The sequence below is a fragment of the Macrobrachium nipponense genome, chromosome 24, assembly GCF_015104395.2.
Source record: "Macrobrachium nipponense isolate FS-2020 chromosome 24, ASM1510439v2, whole genome shotgun sequence".
NCBI classification, from domain to species: Eukaryota; Metazoa; Arthropoda; class Malacostraca; order Decapoda; family Palaemonidae; genus Macrobrachium; species Macrobrachium nipponense.
Window position 1 is genome coordinate 46712523 of NC_061091.1, and position 26570 is coordinate 46739092.

At 43.0% G+C, this 26570-nt stretch overlaps 1 protein-coding gene across 4 annotated transcripts in view; it reads left to right on the top strand.

Moving 5' to 3' along the window:
* LOC135205598 (1-acyl-sn-glycerol-3-phosphate acyltransferase alpha-like) overlaps nucleotides 1-26570 on the top strand; it is a 173796-nt gene that overhangs the window by 136909 nt on the left and 10317 nt on the right. For 2 of the 4 annotated variants that reach the window (XM_064236369.1, XM_064236370.1), the window contains exon 6: nucleotides 25307-25434. The exons of the other annotated variants lie outside the window; for them this stretch is intronic. In XM_064236369.1, coding sequence (XP_064092439.1) covers nucleotides 25307-25434 — 128 coding nt within the window. The remainder of the gene's footprint in view (nucleotides 1-25306; nucleotides 25435-26570) is intronic. 4 annotated transcript variants of the gene reach the window in all.

Below are 26570 nucleotides of genomic sequence, written 5' to 3' on the forward strand. Positions count from 1 at the left end.
TCTCCAGTTTTGTCAGAACCTAGGTATCATGGTAAATCTGGAGGAATCCAGCCTGCTTCCTAGCCAGAGGATTGTGTACCTTGGAATGGTGATAGATACAGCATCATCAAGAGTTTTTCCGCCAGATCGTAAGTTACAGAAATTCAGAACTGTTGCTCCCTCCTTCCTTTCAAAGGGTGCACAACCAGCTCTCCAGTGGCAAGTTCTGGGTCTCTTGTCTTCTCTCAAGAAGCTGTTCCTCATGGGTGTCTTCACATTCATTCCCTGCAATGGAGACTGAAGCAGTTTCGGTCCTTGGCAGGAGATTCCCCTCAGCCCAGGTCCCTCTGTCAGTAGAGGTGAAAAGTGACCTTCGGTGGTAGTTTGATGTCCAGAACCTGACAGCAGGGGTTCCTCTTTGTTCACCCCCTCCAGATCTTCTCTTGTTCTTGGACACCTCCTCCGAAGGTTGGGGTGCTCATCTCAAAGAGCTCCTGGCCTTGGAGGCATGGAGCACACAGGATAAAGAACTCTACATCAATGTGTTGGAGTTGAAGGCAGTTTTGCTGGGTCTTAGGAGTTTCGAGAAAGGATGGTGGGGCACTGTCTCTTTCTGATGTCAGACAACACCATGGTGGTAGCGTATATGAACAAACGGGGGTCTGGTGTCTCGCCAATTTCGCTCATTGAAAGTCAAGTTATACCAGTGGGCAATTGACAACTCGGTGGAGCTCATGGCCAGGTACATTCCAACCAGGAGGAATATGGTGGCCGACAAGCTAAGTCATCGGAGTCATGTTTTTAGGTACAGCGTGGTCTGTGCATGAGGACATAGTGGGCAGGCTATTTCTCTTATAGGGAAGACCCCATGTTAGATCTCTTCACAACACACTTTAACAGGAAGCTAGAGGTCTTTTTTTTGGTGGTCCTGGATCCGTTCACTGTGGCGGAGGACACCCTTCAGCATCCTTGGGACAGTCTGGAAGTGTACATCTTCCCTCCATTCTGCCTGATCCATCATGTCCTGAACAGAGCGATGGGTTCCAGAAATCTCAGGATGACCCTGGTATCTCCTTCGTGGCCCCAAGCAGAGTAGTTCCCTGACCTTCTGTCTCATCTGTTAGTAATTCCAAGAGAAGTTCCCCCTGGGCACAACCTTCTCTGCCAACCTCATATGGAGAGGTGCCACCAGACAGTAAGGTCCCAGTCTCTTCACGACTGGAGACTGACCAGTATCTCTTGCAAGCGAGAGGCTTTTCTCGCAGAGCAGCGACTCAGATGTCCAGCTACCTCAGATCTTCATCACCCGGGTACCAGGGCAAGTGGGCTGTCTTCTGTGATTGGTGTCATCAGTGGGGTTTCTCTCCTCTCAGAACTTTGGCAGATAGTTGATTTTCTGATCTTCCTCAGATCTGAGAAGCATCTGTGTCTGCTATCAAAGGCTACAGGGCTGCTTTGTGTTGCCACATCTGAAAGGCATGGACATCACTTCATCCTGGGAAATTTCTATGTTGTTCAAGAGCTTTGAACAGCCTTGTTCACCTAGAATACTCAAACCTCCTATGCGGGACCTTACTCTGATTGTCTGACAGAAAACTGGCTTTGAAAACAGTTTTCTTCTTGGCTTTGGTTTCCTCGAAGAGAGTTGGAGAGCTTCGTGACCTAGATTATGATGTAAAACACACTGGAGGTTAGGGGTCTGTAGCCTTTGAGTTTGTCCCGGAATTCGCGGTTAAGACCCAAAATCCCTTGGTTCACAATGACAGATTTGCCTCGTTTTCCATTCCTTGCCTGAAGGAGTTTGACGGCAACAACCCTCAAGAGTTATTGCTTTTTCCCGTCAGAGCACTACATTGCTATCTAAAAAGGACTCGTCACCTAAGATCTACAAATGTTTCCATGTATAAGACTACCTGTAGATAAGATGAGGTAAAAAATTATGGCAAATTTTTGTGAATTTATCCCATATCTGTATCTGTAGTATAAGACAAATTCTAAATTACAAAACCATCTGTGTATAGGCTAGCCTTTGGTTGCTATATATAGTCACATAATTAATGTATCATGGGACTTTTGAAGACCTAGTTTTGAAGCTAATTTTAAGGGGTTGCATCATACAGGAGATATAAAATTAACCTATGTTATATTTGCATGTTAGTATCGCAATATGAAATACAAACAAAATAAATGCATTTTTTCCATGGATCGTTAAAAAGGTTATGTACATTATTGTTTCATAAAATAGAAACATAACAATGATGTGCCATTTGCATTGTTTATGTTTTCATGAAGATGGACAATGATACCATTCGGGAATTTTCTTTTAGGCATCAACTTCCAATTAAAGATAACCAGGAGGTGAAAGTTTCTTCCCTTCTGCTGTACATATTAAAACAACAGTTAAATGTGTTCTTTCATGCCCACTAGTTTTGATTGAAACTTTTTTTTCTCTCCAATTTTATTTACAGTCGAGTTTGATGGCACAAAAAAGCTTAGGCGAGTTTTATCCATGTTGCCGATGCACAATAATTTATAGTCATTAGAAACTAGAACATTGTTTGTTCATATATGAAGCAAACCTTCGGTCTTAACATTTGTGATATCCAGGGACTATTGGCATCTGTACTAGGTCACGCGGTATTGTGGTTTCCAGAATGCCCTTGGTGTCCCGTGACCTATCGGTTACTTCCCTACCGCCATTAAGATAGGATGTGAATACTTTTTATCAGTTTAAATTCGGTTTAGTTTGCCTGTTTTATTCCTATTTTCCTTTTTTCTCTCTCTGGGTGATCTCAGTGTGGGTGTGATCTGCTAGGTATGTGTACGTTGTGAGATATGGAGAATTTTGCTTCACCAAGGGAAATTTCTTCAGGATCTCGCTAGAGACAAAGGAAATGGCCTGGAGTGAGTGGGTTTTCTTGTTCAAGATTTGTAACGTCGGTATCTATGGATCCTTATCCAATTTGAAGTAGGTGCAGAGAAAATGTATGTACTATTACTAATCCTTGTTCAGTTTGCTGTGGTTGGTCGGTAGAACAATAGATGGAAGTTTTATGGGGAAGGCCAGTACAAAAGAAAGGAGACGCTGCCATCTTTGGATGACCAAGCGTCGTCGGCTGCTTTTGTATTGGCGATATACATCAGACTGCTGCCATCTTTGGATGACCAAGCGTCGTCGGCTGCTTTTGTATTGGCGATATACATCAGACTGCTTCATATGCCTTTGATGTTTCCCATACCCCTTCAGTTTATTCTAACGATTCATTATTAGAAACTCCAGGAGGGGTTTTGGGTAATTTTATGTATAATTATGCTCCGTTATTCCCAGCAGGGAGAGGGGGGAGCATCGCCATCTTTGTCCCAGATGTCAGTCCCCGATGCGCAGAGAATGGAAGGAATTTGGTCAGCGTTAGGCCTACCAACCTTGGAAGGGTTGCTATCTCACTATATGGCGTCACGTTTCCACCCGGGCCCACTGACAATGAATGTTCTGCATCCCCCTGCTCGGAAATTTATGGGAGTGAATGCTACGACACCGACAACAACATCGATGTTTCCGGCGATGCAGAACTTTGGAAATAGTTTTGCAGCACAAGCAGGGATACCAGCAGTAGCTGCTCAGTCTCTCCCTACAAGTGTGGTGACGTCGCAACCGACATCACACACGGGCATGGCTGCCTCCATGATGTCACAGCCTACTGCTTCTCTCACTACTTGTTGCCTCCAGAGGCAAATACACTTTCTGATTCGGTACACACAGTCATCAAGAAATTACAAGCTCTAGAGGACAAAATAGTTAAGAAAGACAAAAAGAAAAAGACGTGAATCATCTTCTTTTTCATCTTCTTTCTCTAGTTCGGCGTTATCGCAAAATTCAGTGATGTCTCTGGGTGTACCAGTCAAGCGTTGGAGAATAAGGGACTTCGTGACTGATCCGAGTGCCAAGAGGAGAAGAGTAAATTCTTCTCCATCTTTGAGCCAGGACTGTCACATCCCTGTCAGCAACAAAGTGAAGAAGAGAGCTGCTAGTAAAGTTAACGCTAACGACCGAAGTAATTTACTTGCGTCCGAACGGGCGAATGCATTAACGTCCACTGGAATGGCGACCGCTGCGGAGATGCCAACGGTGAGGACAAAACGTTTAGTAGAGACTCCACTGCCGTTGGGTATCAACAGTGGGTGGGCAGCATCCAACGGAGAACGTATACCAGTATCTACTGTAAGACCTTTTAAAATAAGAAGTAAGGGTGAGAAAGCTCCCATTAAAATGTTAAATAATAAAGAGTTGGTAACCTTTCCTGATACGCCGATGGAAGGCGTTGTTCGCCTTGATGATAGATCAAGGTCAACTTCCCCGATGGCCGTCGGAGATGATAGTCCAATGACCTTGAATAATATTAATAGAGATAGAGAGGAAATTAGTTCAGTTACACATGAACAGTCAACTTGGAGGAATAGACGGAGTTCTCGCTCTAGATCCGCGAGCATAGAAGCATTTAGACACTCACGTTCTCCTACTGGCTATTCAAGATCAAGCCAACATTGCCCATCAGAGATCAAAGATGCCGCAGTCGTAGGGTTGGACGGCCAAGACACACCCAAACGTTTGTCAGAGGATAGAAGTGAACTAGCTTCTCCTGCAGCCGAACACAATACGTTGGACGTGGAGGAAGGGGAAAACCAGGAGTTTCTGGCTTCGTATGCGGAGGTGATTGAATTGATTCTTGCTCAAGTAATGCAGTCAGTTTTACAGCATGTCAACACACAGATTGCTTGAAGGAATAATTTGTTAAGATCAAGTTTATTCCCCTGCCATTGCTGAAACAGGAAATATTATGCGACACCTACAGTTTCTTTGCTTTCAAGACAAATCAACCCAGATGTGGTAAGGTTAAAACCAAGATTAACCTTGGATCAAGTTAAGATGGATTGCCCGTCGATGACTTGTCAGGAGGCTGCTACATTGGAAGCAACTGCTTTGTCTATCTTTCAGACTGCTTCTTGATTAGACCTTTGGTCAACAGCAGTAGCAAAAATTGTATCCTCAGAAGCGACAAGAAAATTAGTGGAGGAGACAATGTATTTCAGATTGCTCCAATCGGGTTCGAAAGCAATTGCGTAATTGATGAATTTGAGGGCCAATGTATGGGCTAATATCCTGTTGATGAGGAGAGATACAGCATTGGCTAGATTAAGCCACACTATTGATTTGGATTCCCCATTAGCAGTGAGGAATGGGGATATCCTAGAGTCGCAATTGCTGTTACCAAAGGGTATACTGGAAGCTGCTATAGATAGAAGAAGAATGGATACTAATGACAGATTAGTCCAGCTGGCAGTTAGGAAAACATCTGGAAGCCAGGCTAATTCTAATGAGGTAAGACAACATCAACAATTACCTCAAAAGAGACCAGTGAGACATAACACCTCTAATAGGTCAACAAGACCCTCTCCCCCAATGAAGTTAGCTCATCAGCCCTTTCACAATAGATCCAACAGAGGAAGGGGTATTAGGGGCCAGGGGAGAGGTTCGAAACGGTAGGATGGGTGCCTCTCACCACTCAGCCACACCAGTGGGGGTTTGCCTGGCAAATCATTGGAGGGTGTGGCAGGACTTTGGAGCAGAGCGGTTGGGTGGTGGATGTTCTCTGAGTCTGATATCTGATTCCTTTCGACATGACCCCACCCCTGACAGAACAACCATTACCACACCTCTCCTATGCTCAGGAATCTCAGAAAGCTCTTATTCTGTAGAGGAAGTGAAGGTGATGATGGAGAAGGGAGCTGTAGAACAAGTATCGCTTCCGTCAAGGGGGTTTTACAGCCATATTTTACTTGTCCCCAAAGCCAATGAAGATTGGAGGATTATAGATCTGTCAACATTGAATCTGTTTATAAGGAAAACCTGAATCTGTTTATAAGGAAAACCAGATTCAGAATGGAGACCCCCAAAGACAGTTCTAGCAGCAGTCAGGGACAAGGACTTATGCTGACAATAGACTTAAAGAACGTATACTTTCAGTTCTCAGTCCATCAGTCTCCAGGAAATTTCTCCAACTCAGTCTTGCAGAGAAAGTTTTCCAATTCAAGAGTCCTCTGCTTCATATTGACAACGTCTCCCCAAGTTTTTACAAGGGTATTCACTCTCGTGTCGACATGGGCGTATGCTCGGGATCAGGCTAATAAGATACCTAGATGACTGGCTGGTGATAGCAAAGTCCAGAGAAAAATTGCTTCGGGACAGGGATACCCTTCTGCAGTTTTGTCACGGCCTAGCCTAGGCATTGTGATAAATCAGGAGAAGTCAAAGTTGGATCCCAGTCAGAGGCTGGTGTATCTGGGTATGATTATAGACACAGTAAAAGCCAAAGTGTACCCAGCAGACCAGAGGGTAGAGAAATGCAAACAAGTGGTGAATGCCTTTCTGGGAAAACAAACACAGCCAGGAAAACAATGGCAAGTAGTCCTGGGAATTCTAAGTTCCATGGAGAAGCTGGTGCCACACTGGAGACTACACCTTTGATCATTACAATGGAGGATGAAGGAGTTTTGGTCGCTTACGGTATATCATCCATACGAGCAAATTACCTTGTTGACAGATGTGAGGAAAGACCTACTGTTTACTAAGGAAAATGGTCCGCGTATTGTGATTGGTGTCATAGAGGGAACTTGTCAAACAAAACAGAGGGAAGGCATACACCTCCAGGTTGTCCCAGGGATGTTGGAATGCTAATGCTAAAGGATCTGGGACCACAGAACAATTTCAATAGCATCCTGTTGAAGCGAGTCACAAAAGGTCCAGCATGGGTCTCCCCCCAAATCTGGAAAAGCTTGTCTGCCACCACTTGATGAAGGGACCACTCTGTGCCTAGTATCTGATCCCGGCGACCGAGTTTGTCTGCGACCACGTTCCGTTTCCCTGGGATATGCCTGGCTGAGAGCTCTACCAAATTGCTAATTGCCCACTGGTAAAGCTCGACGGTCAAGGCGTGAAGTTGCTGAGAAACCAGGCCTCCCTGTTTGCTCACATAGGCTACCACTGTGGTGTTGTCCAACATGAGAATAACAGTGACCCTCTACCTTCCCCCAAAACTCCTTCAGACCCAGGAAAGCTGCCTTCAACTCCAAGATGTTGCTGCTTGTCCTCCTAACCCCAAACGCCCGAAGCGATGAGGCACGCCCCAACCTGCGAGGGAGGCGTCTGAGAACAGAAGGAAGTCTAGTGGGAGAGAACGCAGAGGGACACCCTTCAACAGATTCTGGTCGTCCAACCACCAACGAAGGTCTTCTCTCACTTCCAAAGACAGAGTAACCATAAACAGGGGAGAGTTCCCCGCCGGAGACCAGAATTCTCCCAGTCTCCATTGCAGAGACCGAAGATGAAGACGCCCATGAATGACCAGCTTCTCCAGGGAAGATAACACTCCCAGAAGATCCTGCCACTGATGAGCTGACTGATGTGACTTTGACAGGAAGTTGCGCGCTACAGCCCGCAACTTCTCCAATCTCTGATCCGACGGGAAAACTCTCGCTATTGTCGTATCGATGACCATGCCCAGGTAGAGAATCCTTTGAGTAGGTACGAGGTTCAACTTTTCCGGTTGACTAATATGCCAGGTGAGGGGCTGTCGTCAGCCCGAAGCACAAGACTTTGAACGCGAAGATCTTGTCCGCAAGAGAGAAGCGAAGGAACTTCTTGGATGTGGGATGAGTAGGGATTTGGAAGTATGCGTCCCTTAAGTCTATCAACAGCATGAAGTCGGCTTCCCTCACAACTGCCAACACCGAGCGTGAGGTCTCCATCTTGAACCATGTCTTTCTGATGAAGCGATTCAAGGTCGATCACAGGCCTCCATCCTCCCGACGCCTTGGGCACCAAGATGTGATTGTAAGACCCCGGGGACGGACGCACTATATCCTCTATCGCATCCTTGTCCAGCATTTTCTGTTCCTCCCGAAGAGCCAAGAACTTCAGATAATCTGGAGGATACGTCTTCCTGAGCTGTGGCTTGTCCGTCAGAGGAGGAGAGAAGTCGAAGGGCAACAGGTATCCCACCCGAAGGACATCTACCACCCACCTCTCTGCCCCGTAACGGACGTTGATCTTGAGACATGGGCTGTGTTGAACGGGAAGGCCCTGCCGAACTTGAGGTCCTCGATGGCCTACCAGGCGACAATCTCCTCGATGGCCTACCAGGCGACGATCTCCTCGATGGCCTACCAGGCGATGATCTCCTCGACTGCTGCTGGAGCGGGGGAGGAGGAGCCGGACATCTCCGAGGGCGAGAGACTGACTTAGACACGGCCTGGTGCACCAGTTGGTCCTTGGTGTCAGCCCGGCACCGGTCTATCGCATTTTCGAGTTCTGTCCGTGGAAAGAAAAATTGTGACTCCAACAGATCACCGTTCCTCAATGCCAGCAAAGACTCGGTGTCGAGCGATCTCTCCATCCTCGACAAAGCCACGTCCCTCCTAATCAGAAGAAGATTAGCCCATAAATTGGCATTGAGGTGAGCCAAATATGAAAACGCCTTGCCCCCAGACTGCAATAGACAAGCGAGGCGGCACTCACCAACCCTTCAGGGGACCTTTCAGAAGCTATCTTGGCAATCACCACAGACCAGAGGTCCAGTCAAGAAATCATCTGCAACATGGAGGCCGCCGTAGATTCCAAAGCTGAGGCATCTTGCGAAGACAAGGACGGAGCCACTGACCTCACCTGTTCCAAAATAACAATTCACATAAAAAGGAGAGTTTCCCAATACTACATTTAGCATAATGATGAAATATGAAAACAATCAAATGCAAGAGAAACAATAAAAAAAAAAGTCTTAATTGAGCTAGCCTTGGGTGTGCTGGGTGACGTTATAGTTTAACCAAATTCAACAAAATAGTAAATGAAAGAACAAAGCTTTTCACAATCAAATTTTGCATAAACGATTAATAAAATCATTCGTCATTATGGTGATGCACAGCTAACTTGAGATAGAGGGAGGTAGGGAGCATTTATATTTTTGAGGAATAACGAATGAATAATTTAAAGTTATCATGCATTGGGAGATTGGTGAGGAGAGAAGAAGAGACAGTAGAATCCTTACCATAATATGCAGTACCAATTCACATAAAAGAATAAAATTTTATTTCATAATAAATTCAGCATAAGGATGAAATATGAATGCAACAAAATGCAATACACTAGTAACGAATAATAATGATAAAAATGTCTTACTTAAGCCAGTGTTCGGTGCGCTGAGTGAGATGCTAGAAAGCGGAGAGGGCTGGGATGATTATTCGCCTGTTTCTTTCACTTACACTCGATTTGCTCAAATCACTTCTTTTTGTTATGGTAAAATACCTATCTAGTGACCATTGCTAATTGTAAAAGTAACTCTGTACTATAATAAACATGTTGGCGCTGTGTTCAGCTTCTGTATCTTTGGTTGTAAGTTTAAACAAATTCCTTGTGAAAAGTTATTTAACCTATCTTTCCTTTTCTTGCATTCTCTACTTATAACTTATTTGTTTGCAAAATCTTCATGTTTATTTTAAATCCTTCTGTTAATCAACAGTAAGTTGATGTATTGCAGCATAATTTCTTTCATGCATTTAAGATCCAAGTGTAAACATGTCAACAGTGATTCTCTCTCTCTCTCTCTCTCTCTCTCTCTCTCTCTCTCTCTCTCAATCTCAAGCACAATCAGACACCATTAATTCCTTTGATTACAGTGTCTCCCCCCCCCCCCCTCACGAATAGCTCAAATCCACAAATAGTTAGAACTCCCCTTTAAAAAGGCTTTCATATATCTGCTTATCTTGAAAGTTCAAATACCAAATGTATATGTACCATAATGCATTACCCTGCATCAAATATACAATCGAATATCATTTTAAAGTCATCTTAAACCTTTTACCATTAGAAATATATATATTCAGCCAATAAGAGAGAGAGAGAGAGAGAGAGAGAGAGAGAGAGCACTGAATGGCAACAGCATTATTTGACCACCATCAAGAGTGAAATTATTTATGAATTATTCTAGGGAAATAGTAATATGAGAGATAGAATAACTCCTTACAATATCAAAAGATTGATATGAACTACTATAGGCAACACTTTTTCTCCTCCCATAATAAATACACATCTTTTCCAGTGAGAGAGAAAGAGAGGGTTGAATGAAATGTCTATTTGTCTATGTATCAATCTTTTGGCAGAGAGAGAGAGAGAGAGAGAGAGACTCATACATAATTGCCTATCTTGAAAGTTCAAATACCAAATTCATACCTTAAATAACGTCCTACATCAAATTTACCTTAAATTATCATCTTATGTACAGTATGTATTAATCTTACAGATTATATTAATAATTTCATTTCAAAGTCATCTTAAACATTAGTACAGTGGGGCCTCGCTTAGTCGCGGATCAGCAATCACGGATTCAGTTAATCACAGGTTTTTCCTTGGACCACTTCTCAGTCTATATATCCTGGTGTGAATCACAGCATCTCGTGCTTGTCCGGTGGTAGGCTAAGCCTCGTCCGGTTCCGATAACCAACAAATGCATGAACAGATTCACATTATGATATTAACTGACAATAAAGGTAATAAAACCATTCTCACCTTATATATTATTGGCATATCATCATAATATACAGCCTATTCATGGAATAATTCTACGTCATTGACATCAACTTGTAGTTGAGCGGCCAGCAGAAATGTAACATTGAGTTACACTTCACAGCACCTTTGTCATTCTTAACCTTTTAGAAATGTTAATAGTAGTAGTTTCATTACAGTAGTAATAACATTTAGGTAAACAAATTTTCAATTCGAACTTCATTATTGTTTTGGTATAACGTAATCAACTTCTCTGAACACTGCAGTCATACAAACGAATAGATAATCGTATGTTGTTTGCAATCGGCGACGAAGCGTAAACGTAATAAAACCATTTTTACCTTATATATTATTGTCATATATTCATAATAAAATGCAAATCTTATATATTATTGGCATATCTTCATAATAAAAAGCCTCTTCAAGGAATAATTCCTTGGGGAATCCATTTTTCAAAAGACAAAAATACACTTTACATGTTTACAGTATACAATGAAGAATGATTACTTCATTTTGATGTGATTACATTAATATTACAATATGGTTCTCTAAGCACTACAGTAACTATTTTTTATCATAAATGTATATTCACTCACGAAAAAAATACATATGACCACCGTGACGTCACCGTTCTACAAAGTACCGATGTATTTTTACGTAAGTATCCTCTAAACTCTGTCATAAATCACTTTACTTACTTTTTTGTGAAGCCCAAATGCTACGTATATTCCGGAAAATTAACGAAATCACGAATTTTATCATAGAGTAAGATTCGCTGATTACTGTTTTCTTCTTTTCATGACTAAATGCATTTTCAGAATAAAACTCATTCACAAATTTTCAAATACTATGAATGTAAATAGCAAAATCTCTCTCTCTCTCTCTCTCTGAAAAAAACTATAATACTGATCTATTATTATCGTAATAAAAGAACAAGATGGTCCCCGAAAGAATAAAAATAGGTGTTGCCATACTTTTATTTTCTGTGATTTACGAAACTGTGCTTCAATACAACTTTTATAGTTGACTGAATGATTATCACATAACAGTATACAAGAGAATATCTTATCACTATCCATGTTTCATTTCTTATCATCTTAAAATATCTAAAATACAAATTTCATAGTTATTCTCGTGCTAAGATAGTCAACAATACTCTAGTCCCAAGCTGCTCTCTCAAGCTATTCTCGTCCTAAGCTGCTATCTCAAGCTATTCAAGTCACTCTCGTCACAAGCTGCTGTCTCTCTCTCTCTCTCTCTCTCTCTCAATGAAATATGAATTACTGTATCATAATATCATTCACTATCCATGTTTCATTTCTTATCATCATAAAATATTTAAATTACAAATTTCATTGTTATTCTCGAGCTAAGATAGTCAACAATACTCTAGTCCCAAGCTGCTCTCTCAAGCTATTCTCGTCCTAAGCTGCTATCTCAAGCTATTCAAGTTACTCTCGTCACAAGCTGCTGTCTCTCTCTCTCTCTCTCTCTCTCTCTCTCTCTCTCTCTCTCTCTCTTCAATGAAATATGAATTACTGTATCATAATATCATAAACTATTATGTACAAAGTTAATAATAATAATCTCTCTCTCTCTCTCTCTCTCTCTCTCTCTCTCTCTCTCTCTCTCTCTCTCAATGAAATATGAATTACTGTATCATAATATCATAAACTATTATGTACAAAGTTAATAATAATAATAATAATTCCATTAATAAATTTGTTTCTTTTAGCAACTAAATTGTTTTCCAAAATAATTCTTTCGGTAATAAACGTCCATCAGCTGATTCTAAATGTAAACAAAAGACAAAACTAGATTTTTATTGCTGTATTTTGCTGTTTGTACATTAATATTATAGTTGGGTGCTGTAATCATTACAGTAAATCATGTTTTTTTTTATCATAAATATGTTCATTCAAGAAATAGATATACTATGTACTTTAAGTTTGGTGCAGCAGCCAAATCATGAAAATAGAAAGGAATTGTTAGGTAATTATAATTTTGTTTGCTGATCTGATACAGGGGAAATTGAAGATAGGAAAGAATAACTTTGAAACTGTCTTGAATTTAGTTTAAGGTGATAGTTGAAGAAATATTTGGTGCTTGAACTAAAGTAGGCAGTCATAAACATTGAAATAGTGGTCTTGGGTGGGTTAATTATTAAAGTAGGCGGTTTAAAGCAATTTTCAGGGGGGGTACCAGGATAACACGGGTATTTACTTATCACGGGGGGTTCTGGGCCCTATCCCCCGTGATTAACGAGGCCCTACTGTACCCTTAAAGATATATATGCCTTAACACTTCCAGCTGAGAGAGAGAGAGAGAGAGAGAGAGAGTTGTCCTTATTTAAAAGAGTGAAATGAAGGCATTATTGTATTTTTTCAAAATACATATGAATTATGCAGTTAGTTACATTTTTATTATATAATTATCATTGGAAATTATTAATAAATATTACATACATTTGTCATAAAAGTGATCTCATCTCAGAGAGAGAGAGAGAGACAGAGATTGGTAAAAATCATTAAAATCATTGACGATTAGACAGCACATTTGACAGCTGTGGACTTCGAGAGCTTCTCTGGAGTTAGAAAGAAGATAAGGGGAAAGAATAGAAAGAAAGACAAGGGAAAGAATTTTCATTTGAAATTTAATTTATGGAATTTTTATATTATGATTTGAAAATATTAATAAACATATACATCTACCATAAAAATTCTCTCATCTCTTACTAGTAAGAGAGAGGAGTTATCCTTACTTAAAAGTGAAATGGGAAGGTTATTTTTATTTCTTTAAAATACTATTGGATACAAATGTTTTAATTAGCTATATGCTATCATCATTATTTATTTATTTTTTTTTTTTGTTTTTTTTTTTTCCTATCACAGTCCTCCAGTTCGACTGGGTGGTATTTATAGTGTGGGGTTCCGGGTTGCATCCTGCCTCCTTAGGAATCCATTACTTTTCTTACTATGTGCGCCGCTTCTAGGATCACAATTTTGCATGAGTCCTGGAGCTACTTCAGCCTATAGTTTTTCCAGATTCCTTTTAAGGGATCTTGGGATCATGCCTAGTGTTCCTATGATTATGGGTACAATTTCCACTGGAATATCTGATCATCTTCTTCTTTTTCTTCTTCTTCTTCTTCTTATTATTATTATTATTATTATTATTATTATTTTTCTCTCTCTCTCTCTCTCTCTCTCTCTCTCTCTCTCTCTCTCTCTCTCTCTCTCTCTCACAGTCCTCCAATTCGACTGGGTGGTATTTATAGTGTGGGGTTCCAGGTTGCATCCTGCCTCCATAGGAGTCCATCACTTTTCTTACTGTGTGTGCCGTTTCTAGGATCACACTCTTCTGCATGAGTCCTGGAGCTACTTCAGCGTCTAGTTTTTCTAGATTCCTTTTCAGGGATCTTGGGATTGTGCCTAGTGCTCCTATGATTATGGGTACGATTTCCACTGGCATATCCCATATCCTTCTTATTTCTATTTTCAGATCTTGATACTTATCCATTTTTTCTCTCTCTTTCTCTTCAACTCTGGTGTCCCATGGTATTGCGACATCAATGAGTGATACTTTCTTCTTGACTTTGTCAATCAACGTCACATCTGGTCTATTTGCACGTATCACCCTATCTGTTCTGATACCATAGTCCCAGAGGATCTTTGCCTGATCGTTTTCTATCACTCCTTCAGGTTGGTGTTCGTACCACTTATTACTGCAAGGTAGCTGATGTTTCTTGCACAGGCTCCAGTGGAGGGCTTTTGCCACTGAATCATGCCTCTTTTTGTACTGGTTCTGTGCAAGTGCCAGACATTCGCTTGCTATGTGGTTTATGGTTTCATTTTTCGTATTGCACTTCCTACATATGTGAGAGATGGTATTTCCGTCTATCGTTCTTTGAACATATCTGGTTCTTAGGGCCTGATCTTGTGCCGCTGTTATCATTCCTTCAGTTTCCTTCTTTAGCTCTCCCCTCTGTAGCCATTGCCACGTGTCATCGCCGGCTAGTTCTTTAGTGTCTCATGTATTGTCCGTGCATTGGTTTGTTGTGCAAGTCCTCTGTCATTCTCCTGTCTCTGTATATTTGTGGGTCTTCGTCTACTTTTATTAGTCCTTCCCATGCACTCTTAGCCACTCGTCTTCACTGGCTTTCAGATGTTGCCCCAGTGCTCTGTTCTCGATGTCGACGCAGTCCTCTATGCCTTTCGTGTTATGTATAGTGTGTCCGTATTTGCTCTTGGGTGTAGTGCTTTGTGTATTGTCTTATGTTTCCTGGTTTTCTGATCTATGGTGCGGAGTTCTGCCTTCGTCCATTCCACTATTCCTGCACTGTATCTGATTACTGGCACTGCCCATGTGTTTATGGCTTTTATCATATTTCCGGCGTTGAGTTTTGACTTGAGTATCGCCTTGAGTCTCTACATATATTCTTTCCTGATCGTGTCCTTCATCTCTTGGTGTTTTATATCCCCTCCTTCCATTATTCCCAGGTATTTGTATCCAGTCTCATCTTTGTTTGATGTTGCTCCCATCTGGTAGCTTTATCCCTTCAGTTCTTGTTACTTTGCCCTTTTGTATGTTGACTAAGGCGCATTTTTCTATTCCAAACTCCATTCTGATGTCCCCAGATACGATCCTTACAGTCTGGATTAGGGTATCTATTTCCTTGATGCTCTTACCATACAGCTTGATGTCGTCCATGAACATCAGATGGTTAATTCTGTTGCCTCTTTTCTTGAGTTGGTACCTAGCATCCATCTTCTGTTAGACCTACAACATCCGTACAAACGAATGTACATGCTTGATGACAAGACGAGCGGTCTCTCCGTTATATGCTTACGTACCAAATTCCTTCACTCAAGTAAGCTGCCCCTACAGCTCAGCCTGTCTCCAAGCAAGACATGATATGTGATTCACTAACATTACACACTTGTAAGATGGCTCGGCCACCTATGTCTTCTGTGCACTCCTGTTGCACACCACATCAGCAACTAATGCACAATGTATCAATTTACCACATGACTTAGGGCTACCTCCGTTGCTGGAGCCCTTGTGCTTCACCGAATGCACAAAAGATTAAGAACTAGCGCACAAATTGTGATCAGTATAGCACCTAACATGATCATTAATATTGGTTTTGTGTAACGGTCACTAAAGAAAGGCTCATCCTCGCCACTAAGATAAGCAGAACTCGACGAATAGTTGTAGACGCAGGTCGAGTGCGTAAACCAATTCGGAACAACCCAGCACGCGCCATTATTCAGCATCTGCGACCCTCGTGAGTGTATCCAACACCCTCTCGTCGCAAAACTGTAGATTCAACGTTTTCTACTGAAGGAAACGTGGTCACCACCCCGTTGTCAAGGAAATATCCCGTGACTTCTATGCAAGTGCTACTCGCACCCGCCTCATCGAAGATTGTAGACTCCTGATTTATCCCAGAACGTATCCTGAGACGATATATCAAAGACATCTCATCCTTTGCAAAGGCAGTCCATAGAAACGCCATTCATGTGTAGACTTGACTCGACCTGTGGTACTGTAGAACGAAGTCGTTTTCATCGCCACCATCACGTAGAGTTGGGAATTCTCTAAAGTCATTGTGTGTCCATATTTAAAAGGTCTACATGATTATAAAATAACTAAAGTCTTGCTTTACCCCACAAATCCGTCATTAATTAATATACTCGATCTACTAGTCAGATATTAAAAAATTCCTCATTAAACAAAATATAATCTTTACCCACTGAATCCTCACAAATAATCCCATATCTGACAAACACGCTATCAAAAGAGAACCCTTAAAGTCTAACAGCAAAAACCCCTTTATGGTTTATATAACTAACCTCCATAAAATAAAATGCTGAACACCCCTTCTATCTAACTCACATACCCTGATAAAAGGGATTTTGACGTAGGAAAAATCTGTTTCTGGGCAAGGGCCCGTGTCGCCCAGTGAAATGTCCCTTTAGCACACATTTCTAAGGTAAATTATTGCTAACATACCAGAGAAAAAAGCTAATATGGAAATGCGAGAATATTCTGGCTCGCTCACCTTATTTAAAGGTGTCGGTATGGTTTCTGGGGCGAGTGAAACCACTACCAGGGGTCTTTTGCCATTTAGATTCATCCTTCTTCAAAATCCCTCTACCAGAGAGGAGCCAATCTAAGGCCCACTCCCCGCTACCGTTACTGCTAGCGCCTCTGACGTCATCCTTGGAGTTAGCACCCGAGCTTGGGCCAAAGAAGGGGGGGTACAAGAGAAGGGTGGGATTTCACTGGGCGACATGGGCCCTTGCCCAGAAATAGATTTTTCCTTTGTCAAAATCCCTTTTCTTGGCTCAGCCCGTGTCGCTGCGTGAAATAGTACCAGAGAAATGGCCACAAAAGCTTGGAACAATAGAGTACAAAAGAATATTTTAGGAAAAATTAAAAACAATTAAGGTTAATTAGTATAATCTAAAAATAAAATTACGAACTAGGTAACAAGTGTACTGAAAACTTAAGAGTAAATACAGTAACTTATGATTAACCTTAAAATTAGATACAATGTAACTGAAAGTGTGATTAATCCTAAAGTTAAATACAAGGAAATATCACAACTATGTACAACATGTGGCATCCAATGTACGACAAAGGCTACATGGTGGCAGAGCCACAGCAAGAATGTCAGTGAGGCAGGTAGAAAGGAGAGATCTAGATGTAAGCTACTTACTACTACTTAAGCAGTTTCAGGAGAAACTGTGTTTCTTGCTGCCACTGCTGGAAATTTAAGTGCTTCTAAGGACTTGAGGTAATGGCGTTTGAAAACTGCCAGAGATTTCCAGCCTGTATACTTTTTCAGATCATCAAATTCATATGCTGAAAGTAGTTAACGGAGGTAGCCACTGCCCTAATGTCATGTACATGAGGGAAGGATTCTGGGTTGGCTTATTTAATGAAATATAGTATTTGTTGTCTAATTTCTTTTAAGGAAATAGTGCCGCCATTTTCCCTCATAAATAAAGTGCCTGAAGATCTTAGGGCCGTTCTATTGAGGTATGCTCTTAGGCCAGTAACTGGACATAAGGATGGGTCCTGCGGAAGTGGGAGAATTTTCCACGGGGCCCACCTATCTAGTGGGTCCTCATTTTTAGCTAAAAATTGACGATGTGGAGAAAGTAATACTTCTCCTGAAGGGAGAAACTCTATATGACCTGAGTCTCTAAATAGAGCCGACAGTTCAGATACCCTGGCTCCTGAAGCTAGACTTAAAAGGAATAATGTATTCCTCAAGAGGGATAAAAGTAACATGATTCATTATCAGTGTCTGAGGCCAGTTTGAGAACATCATTTAAGAACCATGACACAGACTTAAGCCTCTCTGATGGCCTGAGTCTAGCACAGGTCCTGGGGATAGATGAAAAATAAGTGTCTGTTAGGTCTATTTTGAAACCAAACTGGAAGATTTTCTTGAGTGCAGATTTAGTAGTAGTAATAGTACTTGCTGCTAAACCCTTTTCAAACAGTGTCCTAAAGAAGGATATGGCCAGATTGGTTGTCATGGTTTGGGTTTCAATTTCCTCAGGAAAATAGCTAGTTTTTTAACTGCTGAGTCATATTGACGTAGAGTTGATTCCCGTTTATCCGATTCTAAGAAAAGGATATTTTGAGGGTTGATGTTGGCATCCCTTTTTGCCGCACACTTCATGAAGTCCATAAAGTTAGGGTTTTCTGAATCCCTGAGGAAGCGTACACAGTCTTCGTTTGTACTAGTTGTGATAGCTTGGGATTGGGAATCCGTTGAGGTCGGAGTCCCAATTCCAGTAGTAGTGGGAACCAATTGCTCTTGGGCCAATTGGGGGCTATTAGAGCAATGCGTCCCTTGAACGTTCTGAGTTTGTTCAGAACTTTCAAAAGAAGATTCACTGGGGGAAAGATGTAAATCTTCTTCCATTGATTCCAGTCTATAGCCATGGCGTCCGTGGCATAAGCCAGAGGGTCCAGGTTGGGAGCCACGTAACAAGGGAGTTTGTGATTCGACTCCGTGGCGAAGAGATCTACCTGAAGCCCTGGGACTTGTTGACAGATCCAATTGAATGACGGCTTGTCTAGGGACCACTCTGACTCTAATGGGACTGAGCGAGATAGCGCATCCACTATCACGTCCCATACTCCCGCTAGGTGTGTGGCGGACAGGTGCCATTTGTTCTTGGCTGCCAATGAAAATATGGCTATCATGACATGGTTCACATGGCTTGACTTGGAGTCTCCCCTGTTGATGCAGTGTACTACCACTGCACTGTCCAGCACCAGTTTGATGTGAATTTTCGTGGCTGGATGAAGCTTTTTCTGGGTGAGGAACACTGCCATAGCTTCCAGTACATTGATATGGAGCTGGCGGAATGGAAGGGACCAGGTTCCTTGTACCTTCTTGTACTGAGAGTACCCTCCCCAGCCGCTTCGTGACGCATCTGTGTGGATAACTAGTGCCGGTGGAGGGAACTTAAGAGGAATTGACTTCGACAAATTCTTTACCTCCGTCCAGGGACGGAGGCGTTTGCGTAAGATCGCCGGGACAGTGGATAGTTTGTCACGGGATCTGCTGTTTGCCCTTGAGCGCCAGACGCGGTTTATATCTTTGACTTTTGCTTTTAACAGAACATCTGTTATCGAAGCAGATTGGAGAGACCCTATGATTCTTTCCTGGTTCCTCCGAGATGTTTGCTTGCACTTGAGAAATTGTCTGGTTGCCTTGGCTATTTCTCTTCTTCAACGACTGAATTGATAGAGTGTGTGAGTTCAAGTCCCATTGAATGCCTAACCACTGAAAGCGAGACTCCGGTGTTAGCCGGGACTTGGTTCTGTTTATCTGGAACCCTAGGTGTTCCAGAAACTTGATTACTTTGACCGTTGCTTTGTGGCATTCCTCAATGCTTGAGGCCCAAATGAGCCAATCGTACTGATACGCAACTAGCATTATTCCTTGAGACCTGAGTTCTTGAACGACTGTTTCCGCCAATTTTGTAAATATTCTGGGGGCTACGTTGAGCCCGAAAGGCATTACCTTGAAGGAGAATGCCTGGTTCCTTAGTCTGAAACCCAGGAATGGGCGGAAGTGTCTTGCTACTGGAACATGATATTATGCGTCTGTAAAATCGATAGAGGTGGTGACGGCCCCACGGGGTAGTAAGGTCCGCACCTGCGAGATGGTCAGCATTCTGAACTTGTCGCAACGAATGAATAAGTTTAGACGGGACAAGTCTAGAATTATTCTTCGTTTGTTTGAGCCTTTCTTTGGCACGCTGAACAAGCGACCTTGAAACTTTAAGTGCTTGACTCTTGACACTACTCCTTTCTGAAGGAGTTCTTGGGCGTACTCTATCAATTCCGCTGTTGGTTGTTTATGGAAGGTTTTGGATGGAGGAGGACCTTTGATCCAGCTCCAGCCTAGACCTTTGGACACAATGCTCTGTGCCCAGTTGCTGAACCTCCATCTGTGTCGAAAGAGGAACAGTCTCCCTCCTACCTGAGGGTTCTCACTGGTTCGGGGAAGGGCGTGTCCCGCGCCCTCCTCGTAAGTGCTTACCTCGGCTGGATGCTCTTCCGCCGCCTCTCTGGCGGAAGGCACTTCTAGCTCTGCTACCCCTGCCGAACCTGTTACAAGGCTGAAAGGACTGGCTTTCAAACACTGGGTTGAAAGCCGGGGAGATAGCGTAGGAGGTTGAAGCCTGCGCGTGTTGTGGTTGCGCCACCAGCAGAAACTGTTGTTGTGGCTGTGCCTTGGAGGTAGACGGTTGCGATACTTGTGATACCGGAACCGCTGCATCACTGCCTGTTGCTGAGGAGCCTGGAAAGGCTGGAATTTCCTAGGCTTCTTGGACTTCTTTATTGATGAGGCTGACTCCGATTTTCTCTTGCTGGTCAATCCCCAGCGAACTTTCAGACTCTGGTTGAGTCTGGTTGCCTCGCAGTGAACTGAGTTCACTACTGACTCTGGGAAGAGATCAGCACCCCAGATTGAAGCAGCCAAGAGCTGCTTAGGCTCGTTTCGGATGGTGGCCTCCGCCAGGACATGCTTCCGACAATTCCGTCTTGCTATAACGAAATCATATAAGTCACACTGCATTGTATGCAATTGTGACATGGCTATGATCTTAAATAGCGGCTCATCTCCGTAGATCAGAGCCGATACCTCCGTCATAACAAGCGTATTAAGGGACCTGGACAACTTCATTTGGGCGTCAAATTCAGCTTGGATGAGGCTGTCCGGAAGCCTGGGTAGTCTCTCGCTAAATTGCGAGATGGCAGTCTGGTTTGAGCTTCCCGACCGAAAAGGTGGCCGGGAGATCCAACCATAGATCTTCTGTTCCGGGGAGCAGGAGCGATGTAGGTTCCGTCTCCCGGAGCTGCTGCATTGGCTCATCTTTCATCGCGGCCTGAATCGTGAGCTCTGCTACCTTCGTAGTGAACAGGATGGGCGTTTCCACGTCCACTGTGAAGATTGTGAATGCACTTTTAAAAGCTTGGACCCTGGTATTGATGCACTCCCATTCCTCCAGGCTCCTAAGCCATTCATGTTGGGCTTGATCCCGGGAGAGGATGACAGTCTCCTTTGGGATCTTGATCTTGTCCTCTCTCCTCATGGCCGCTTCCGTAAGGCGGGCATAGCCGATGAAGGGGGGTTGCAGACCTGTCGGATGGAACTCGAAGTCCTCAAGCCTTCGAGTTCCACAGCCCTCCAACGTCAGCATCCCGTCCTTGAAGGGAGCGTGGGAAGAAATCCTCCAGGGATTACTTGCCGTGAAAGTGGGGAGAGTCATTGAGTCCGGCATGGTTTGGACTACCATGCCGGGCTGCGAAAGACCTGTTGCGGGGTTCTCTCGGAGACCTGCGATGAGGTTCTCCTGAATGACCAGTCTTTCCGAAATGGCTCAGATTGATTGGCCTGACTCCTCCAAAGATGAGATTTGCGTAAACATCTCCTGGAACTTGTTTTGGACCAAGTTCCCGACCAGACTACCCATTTGCTCTATAATATTGGCCGAAATATTAGCAGTAAAGGTGTCTGGGTCGAAAGGTGCTTGTTCCACCTTTTCTTTGGGGGTCCTGGGATGGGCTCCTGTAGAGGTTGAAGGCTCAGGGTCAGGGAAGAGCTGAGCCTTGTCCCTAGAAGACTTAGACTTGGAGCCCTTTGAGTACGAAGTCGTGCTAGGCTTCTCCCCTCCAGGATGGTGAGCCGAAGTTTTCTGAGTGCACTAGAACTTGACTTCTTAGACAGTCTTTTGAAGCTTTTTATAGTCACGCTTGCCTTTGACTTTAGGGATCACCTAGACGGACTTCGGTCTGACCGACTGCCCATCCCCGGTGAATCCCTGGAAAGAAGTAGAAGTAGTAGTAGGGGAAGAAGCTCTAGATGGGCTCAAGGGGAGACCTTGAGCCCCTACTAAACCTGCCTCACTTACATCCCTACCTGCGGCGTCTACCGTCATGGGCTCGAGGTCAAGATCGAGCGCTGCAACTTCCTGCAGGACCTCCTGGTTCGCAGGTTCCTCCGAAGCCAGAGCGACCTGTTCCTGAATGGTGGCGATCAGAGGAGCCACCGCTTCCGGGTCCACATAGGAGGCTGGCTTTCTGCCGGGGAAGATGAGGGTGGCCATCTCCTTGGACAAAATGTATGGTTGCCCCTTGGATACATTTCGCCCAAAGCCACCAACCCAGGCCTTCAAAGTAGTTTGAGCGGCATCCCTGACCACCTGAGCACCCTGAGAGAGAGGGTTAGTATTAATACTTAAGACTACTTAAGATTAACTTAAAATACGTATAGCAAATGATATATCACGAATTATATTGGTCAATGAATTAAATATGACAAGGTTTAGTATCCAGAGGTGTACTTACTCCGGAGGAGACCTGATCCACTAGCTCGTAGCAGATAGTGCAGCTCTCGTGGTGCCAAACCACCAAATCACCGTACCGGATCGCACAGGTAGCGTGGGTCCGGCAGACCTCGTGCCCACAGGGGTCTTGGAGTACGGCGTTGCAGCCCGACTCCATACAGTGGGTGACCTGTAAGTGAAATGATACATGGGTATCAACACTAACTTTCTGGACTAAGTCCATGATGTGATATATCATAACACCGGAGTTCATAGACAATTTTAAGGCTTAGTCTCTACCTGCCCTTCTGCTGTGTAACGTGGTGAGTGTCCGATAGGGTTGGTAAAACTTGAATCAGTGTGTCTCCGGCGTTGCCGGAGGACAAAATATCACCAAGACAGTAGTACCTAGCCTATACGCCGGAGCGAGGAGTACTAGGACGGCGGGTGAGGAGCAGGGGGGGGCCAATAATTGGTGGCGGGGTAGATAACTCCGCCGTAAAAACTTAAAATTAGAATAAGTAGGTGGTGAAACCCGGATGGTGAGCGGGGTCTCCGCCGACTTAGATTAAAATAATGGATGTAAAGAATAAATGTAAACATGCATGAGGTATAAAAAGATGCCGGAGCTTTCCCACAGTCACTGGCCTTGGGGTCTGGCGATGCCGGAGCCCTGATCCGCCGGAGCGGGAAGGGTGATGACTCGGGATAGGAGAGCTTGGCCTAAGAACCGAGGAGAGCCGAGTGCAACCGATCCTGGTGGCCAACCGAGGCTCGGCCAGGCAGGGAACCACACACACACACACACACACACCCGGTACTCTATGATGAGAGCGGTGTGAGCCGAGCCAGCGCCGCGTGTCCTCCAGCTAACTCGCATATCCCCCGCGTGATAGGGGGAAGAAGGGGGGGAGCTCGGATCGGTTGCCAGGGACAACGTGAACAAGCGTATCTCTCCCCCCCCTTGGAGGGGGGAGTAAGCGTGGGGGACTGACGCTGGGTGGCTCATGGTGATCGCCTGGACTCTCCTCAGTCGTGGAGTGAGCCACGCGGTGAGAAAGACCATGTGATCAGAGGTGGCCTAGGCCAGCTCGAACCGTCTCAAAAACCATGAATACAATGACATCCTAACAAAACACGGGGGAGAAGGAAGAAAATCAAAGGATAAGAGAAAGAAGAGTATTGGAGAGGCTGGGTTGGACCAACCAAGAAGGGAGAGCGACCCAGCGTCTTAAGCAGCTGGCCTATGCTGATACGTAGGAACGTAGGGCGGTGACCAGGGTAGCTCAGGACCAAAAAGAAAGGACCTAAGTCCTATATGGAGCCCATCATAGACCTAATCGCAAAAGAACATGCATGCATGAATTCTGAACTGAAAGGAGCGATGTAGGCTACGAGCTCGTGCGAACTCTTAAGGAACCCCCGTGTTAATAAATGGATAAATAATGACAAGAATACGTCAATAATGCATAACCATAGTAATAAACATGTACTGCTGAATCATTCGAGCACAAACGGTATAGAAGACCGAGAGTAGCACGAAACAATGAAACACGTGGGAGCGAGCCGCACAAGGCGGCTCGGGAACAAAGCCGTGCGGGACGCCGTCTTTAATAACCGAAATAAAATGGTTAAACGGGCCCTTGCCTGGCTAAAATTGACATGAAACATTCCTAGCAGTACTTAACTTGGATGCAGCAATAGCTTGACGTTCCATGATGAAAGAGGATAAATCCAAAGCGAGCATAACACACAGCAAGAAAAAACGCGTGTGGTCTGGATCGTGCTAACGAAAAGGATGACGTCAGAGGCGCTAGCAGTAACGGTAGCGGGGAGTGGGCCTTAGATCGACTCCTCTCTGGTAGAGGGTTTTTGAAGAAGGATAAATCTAAATGGCAAAAGACCCCTGGTAGTGGTTTCACTCGCCCCAGAAACCATACCGACACCTTTAAATAAGGTGAGCGAGCCAGAATATTCTGGCATTTCCATTTTAGCTCTTTTCTCTGGTATGTTAGCAATAATTTACCTTAGAAATGTGTGCTAAAGGGACATTTCACGTAGCGACACGGGCTGAGCCCAGAAATTATATCCATTTAAAATAGAAATGCTATTTAGAGCTTAACCCCCATTACAACATCTCTCGTAAGAAAAGAATAAAAAGATAAAAGGAAAAAAAATTAAGATAATAACAACAATAATAAGTGAACTTTCCCCCCTTTACACAGCACACATAAGAGAAAAAGAAACATATATATAATTCAATATCTTTCCCAAAACGGAATGTGTACCGTTACGGAATTTGCTACCGCAGCAATCCCACCGCTGCCACCACTCTAACCACCCTTTCATTAAAAGTACACAAATTGGAAACCCTTACATGTTGTCAATGGTGCCCTCTGTCTGCAAACATGCCATTAGGCTATTAAGATCACTTAAGTATAAAAATATACTATTTATTACCCAAAGCAGATGAATATAGAATAGAACAAAATGATTAACAAGTCATAGTGACAAAAACCCTAATCTGCCCATTAAGAAAACTGACTAAGAATTCACTCCCAGACCCAGAATATCAATAGGTTCATTGTTTTAGTCAGGTTAGAGAATCCCATCTCTAATACCATGGAATAGAACTCATCTGTAATAAAGATAACAATGGATAAAAGATACATTTCACACATCGCTCTGTTCAAAGTAAATAAGTAAAAGAATGTATTTAACACTTCTCTCTCTTTTCAAAGGTAACTGTTTTCTAAGTCTTACAAAATATGTGCCATACCTTTACGATGGGGGTTTTCTCTCCCGACACCTGGCGTGTACCAACTGACCTCTTTCTTCTCGCCAAAAGGAATGTGACTTTCGCAAGTGCCCTGGTTTAGACCTGCAACATCCGTACAAACGAAAGTGCATGCCTGACGACAAGACGAGCGGTCTCTCGGTTAAAATGCTTATGTACTACCAAATTCCTTCACTCAAGTAAGCTGCTCCTACAGCTCAGCCTGTCTCCAAGCAAGACATGATATGTGATTCACTAATGTTACACACTTGTAAGATATATATATATATATATATAATATATATAGATATATATATATATATATATATATATATATATATATATTGGACCCCTGTATTCATGTTCTACACATTTGTGGACTCATTTATTCAGTTTTTTTTTGTCAATAATGTTATTTTCGTGGCTAGATACATTTTTATGGTACAAAAATTATTTACTAATTTTCAAATAGTATTAATATTGATTAATACTGTATTAAGTTCAAAAAGATTAATTGATATTAAATCAAAATAATCATATCTCTCCCTCTCTCAGGGAAAGTCTCTCTTTAACCAATTCTTATTACCTAACACATTTGCACACTTGTTTGTGTGAGTGTTCATAGTGTTTTGAAAATGCTAGTAAAGGTAATACATCTTTGGAAGATAAAATCAAATACATACATTTTGTTGTGGTCAGTGGTAAAGAGAAATAGATTACTATTCCTGGGAGAATAGAAAAACTCTCTCTCTCTCTCTCTCTCTCTCTCTCTCTCTCTCTCTCTCTCTCTCTCTCTCTCTCTCTCTCTCTCTCTCCTTCTCTCTCTCTCTCTGAGATGGGAGAATTTTTATGGTATATGTTTGGTAATACGTATTTTTATTGATATTTTCAATTAATAATAATAATAATAATATAACTGTAATTACAACATTTGTATGTGATAGTATTTTAAAGAATTAAAAATAACCTTTCAGTTTCACTTTTAAGTAAGGATAACTCTTCTCTCTTACTGAAATGAGAGTTTTTTTTTTCATAGTACATGTATATGTACTATAAAACAAAATAAGCCTGCCTGTTAAACGTTAAGAGACTAAAACTTTTCAGTGGATCTTAAAACTAAGTACGTACCTAAGACTTGAATATAGTTAGTGAATACATGGCATAGACAGACACGATTCCAGAGCACATCTCGAGGACATGTGAACACTTGGACAAACCAGTGTAATGGAGATGACAGTGACCTTTTGTCGCAGCTGTGCAAGTACGACATAGAGACCAGGTATGATGTAGAGACTACGTAATCATTGTAGGACAGAAGAAAAAGCCCTCCTGTTCC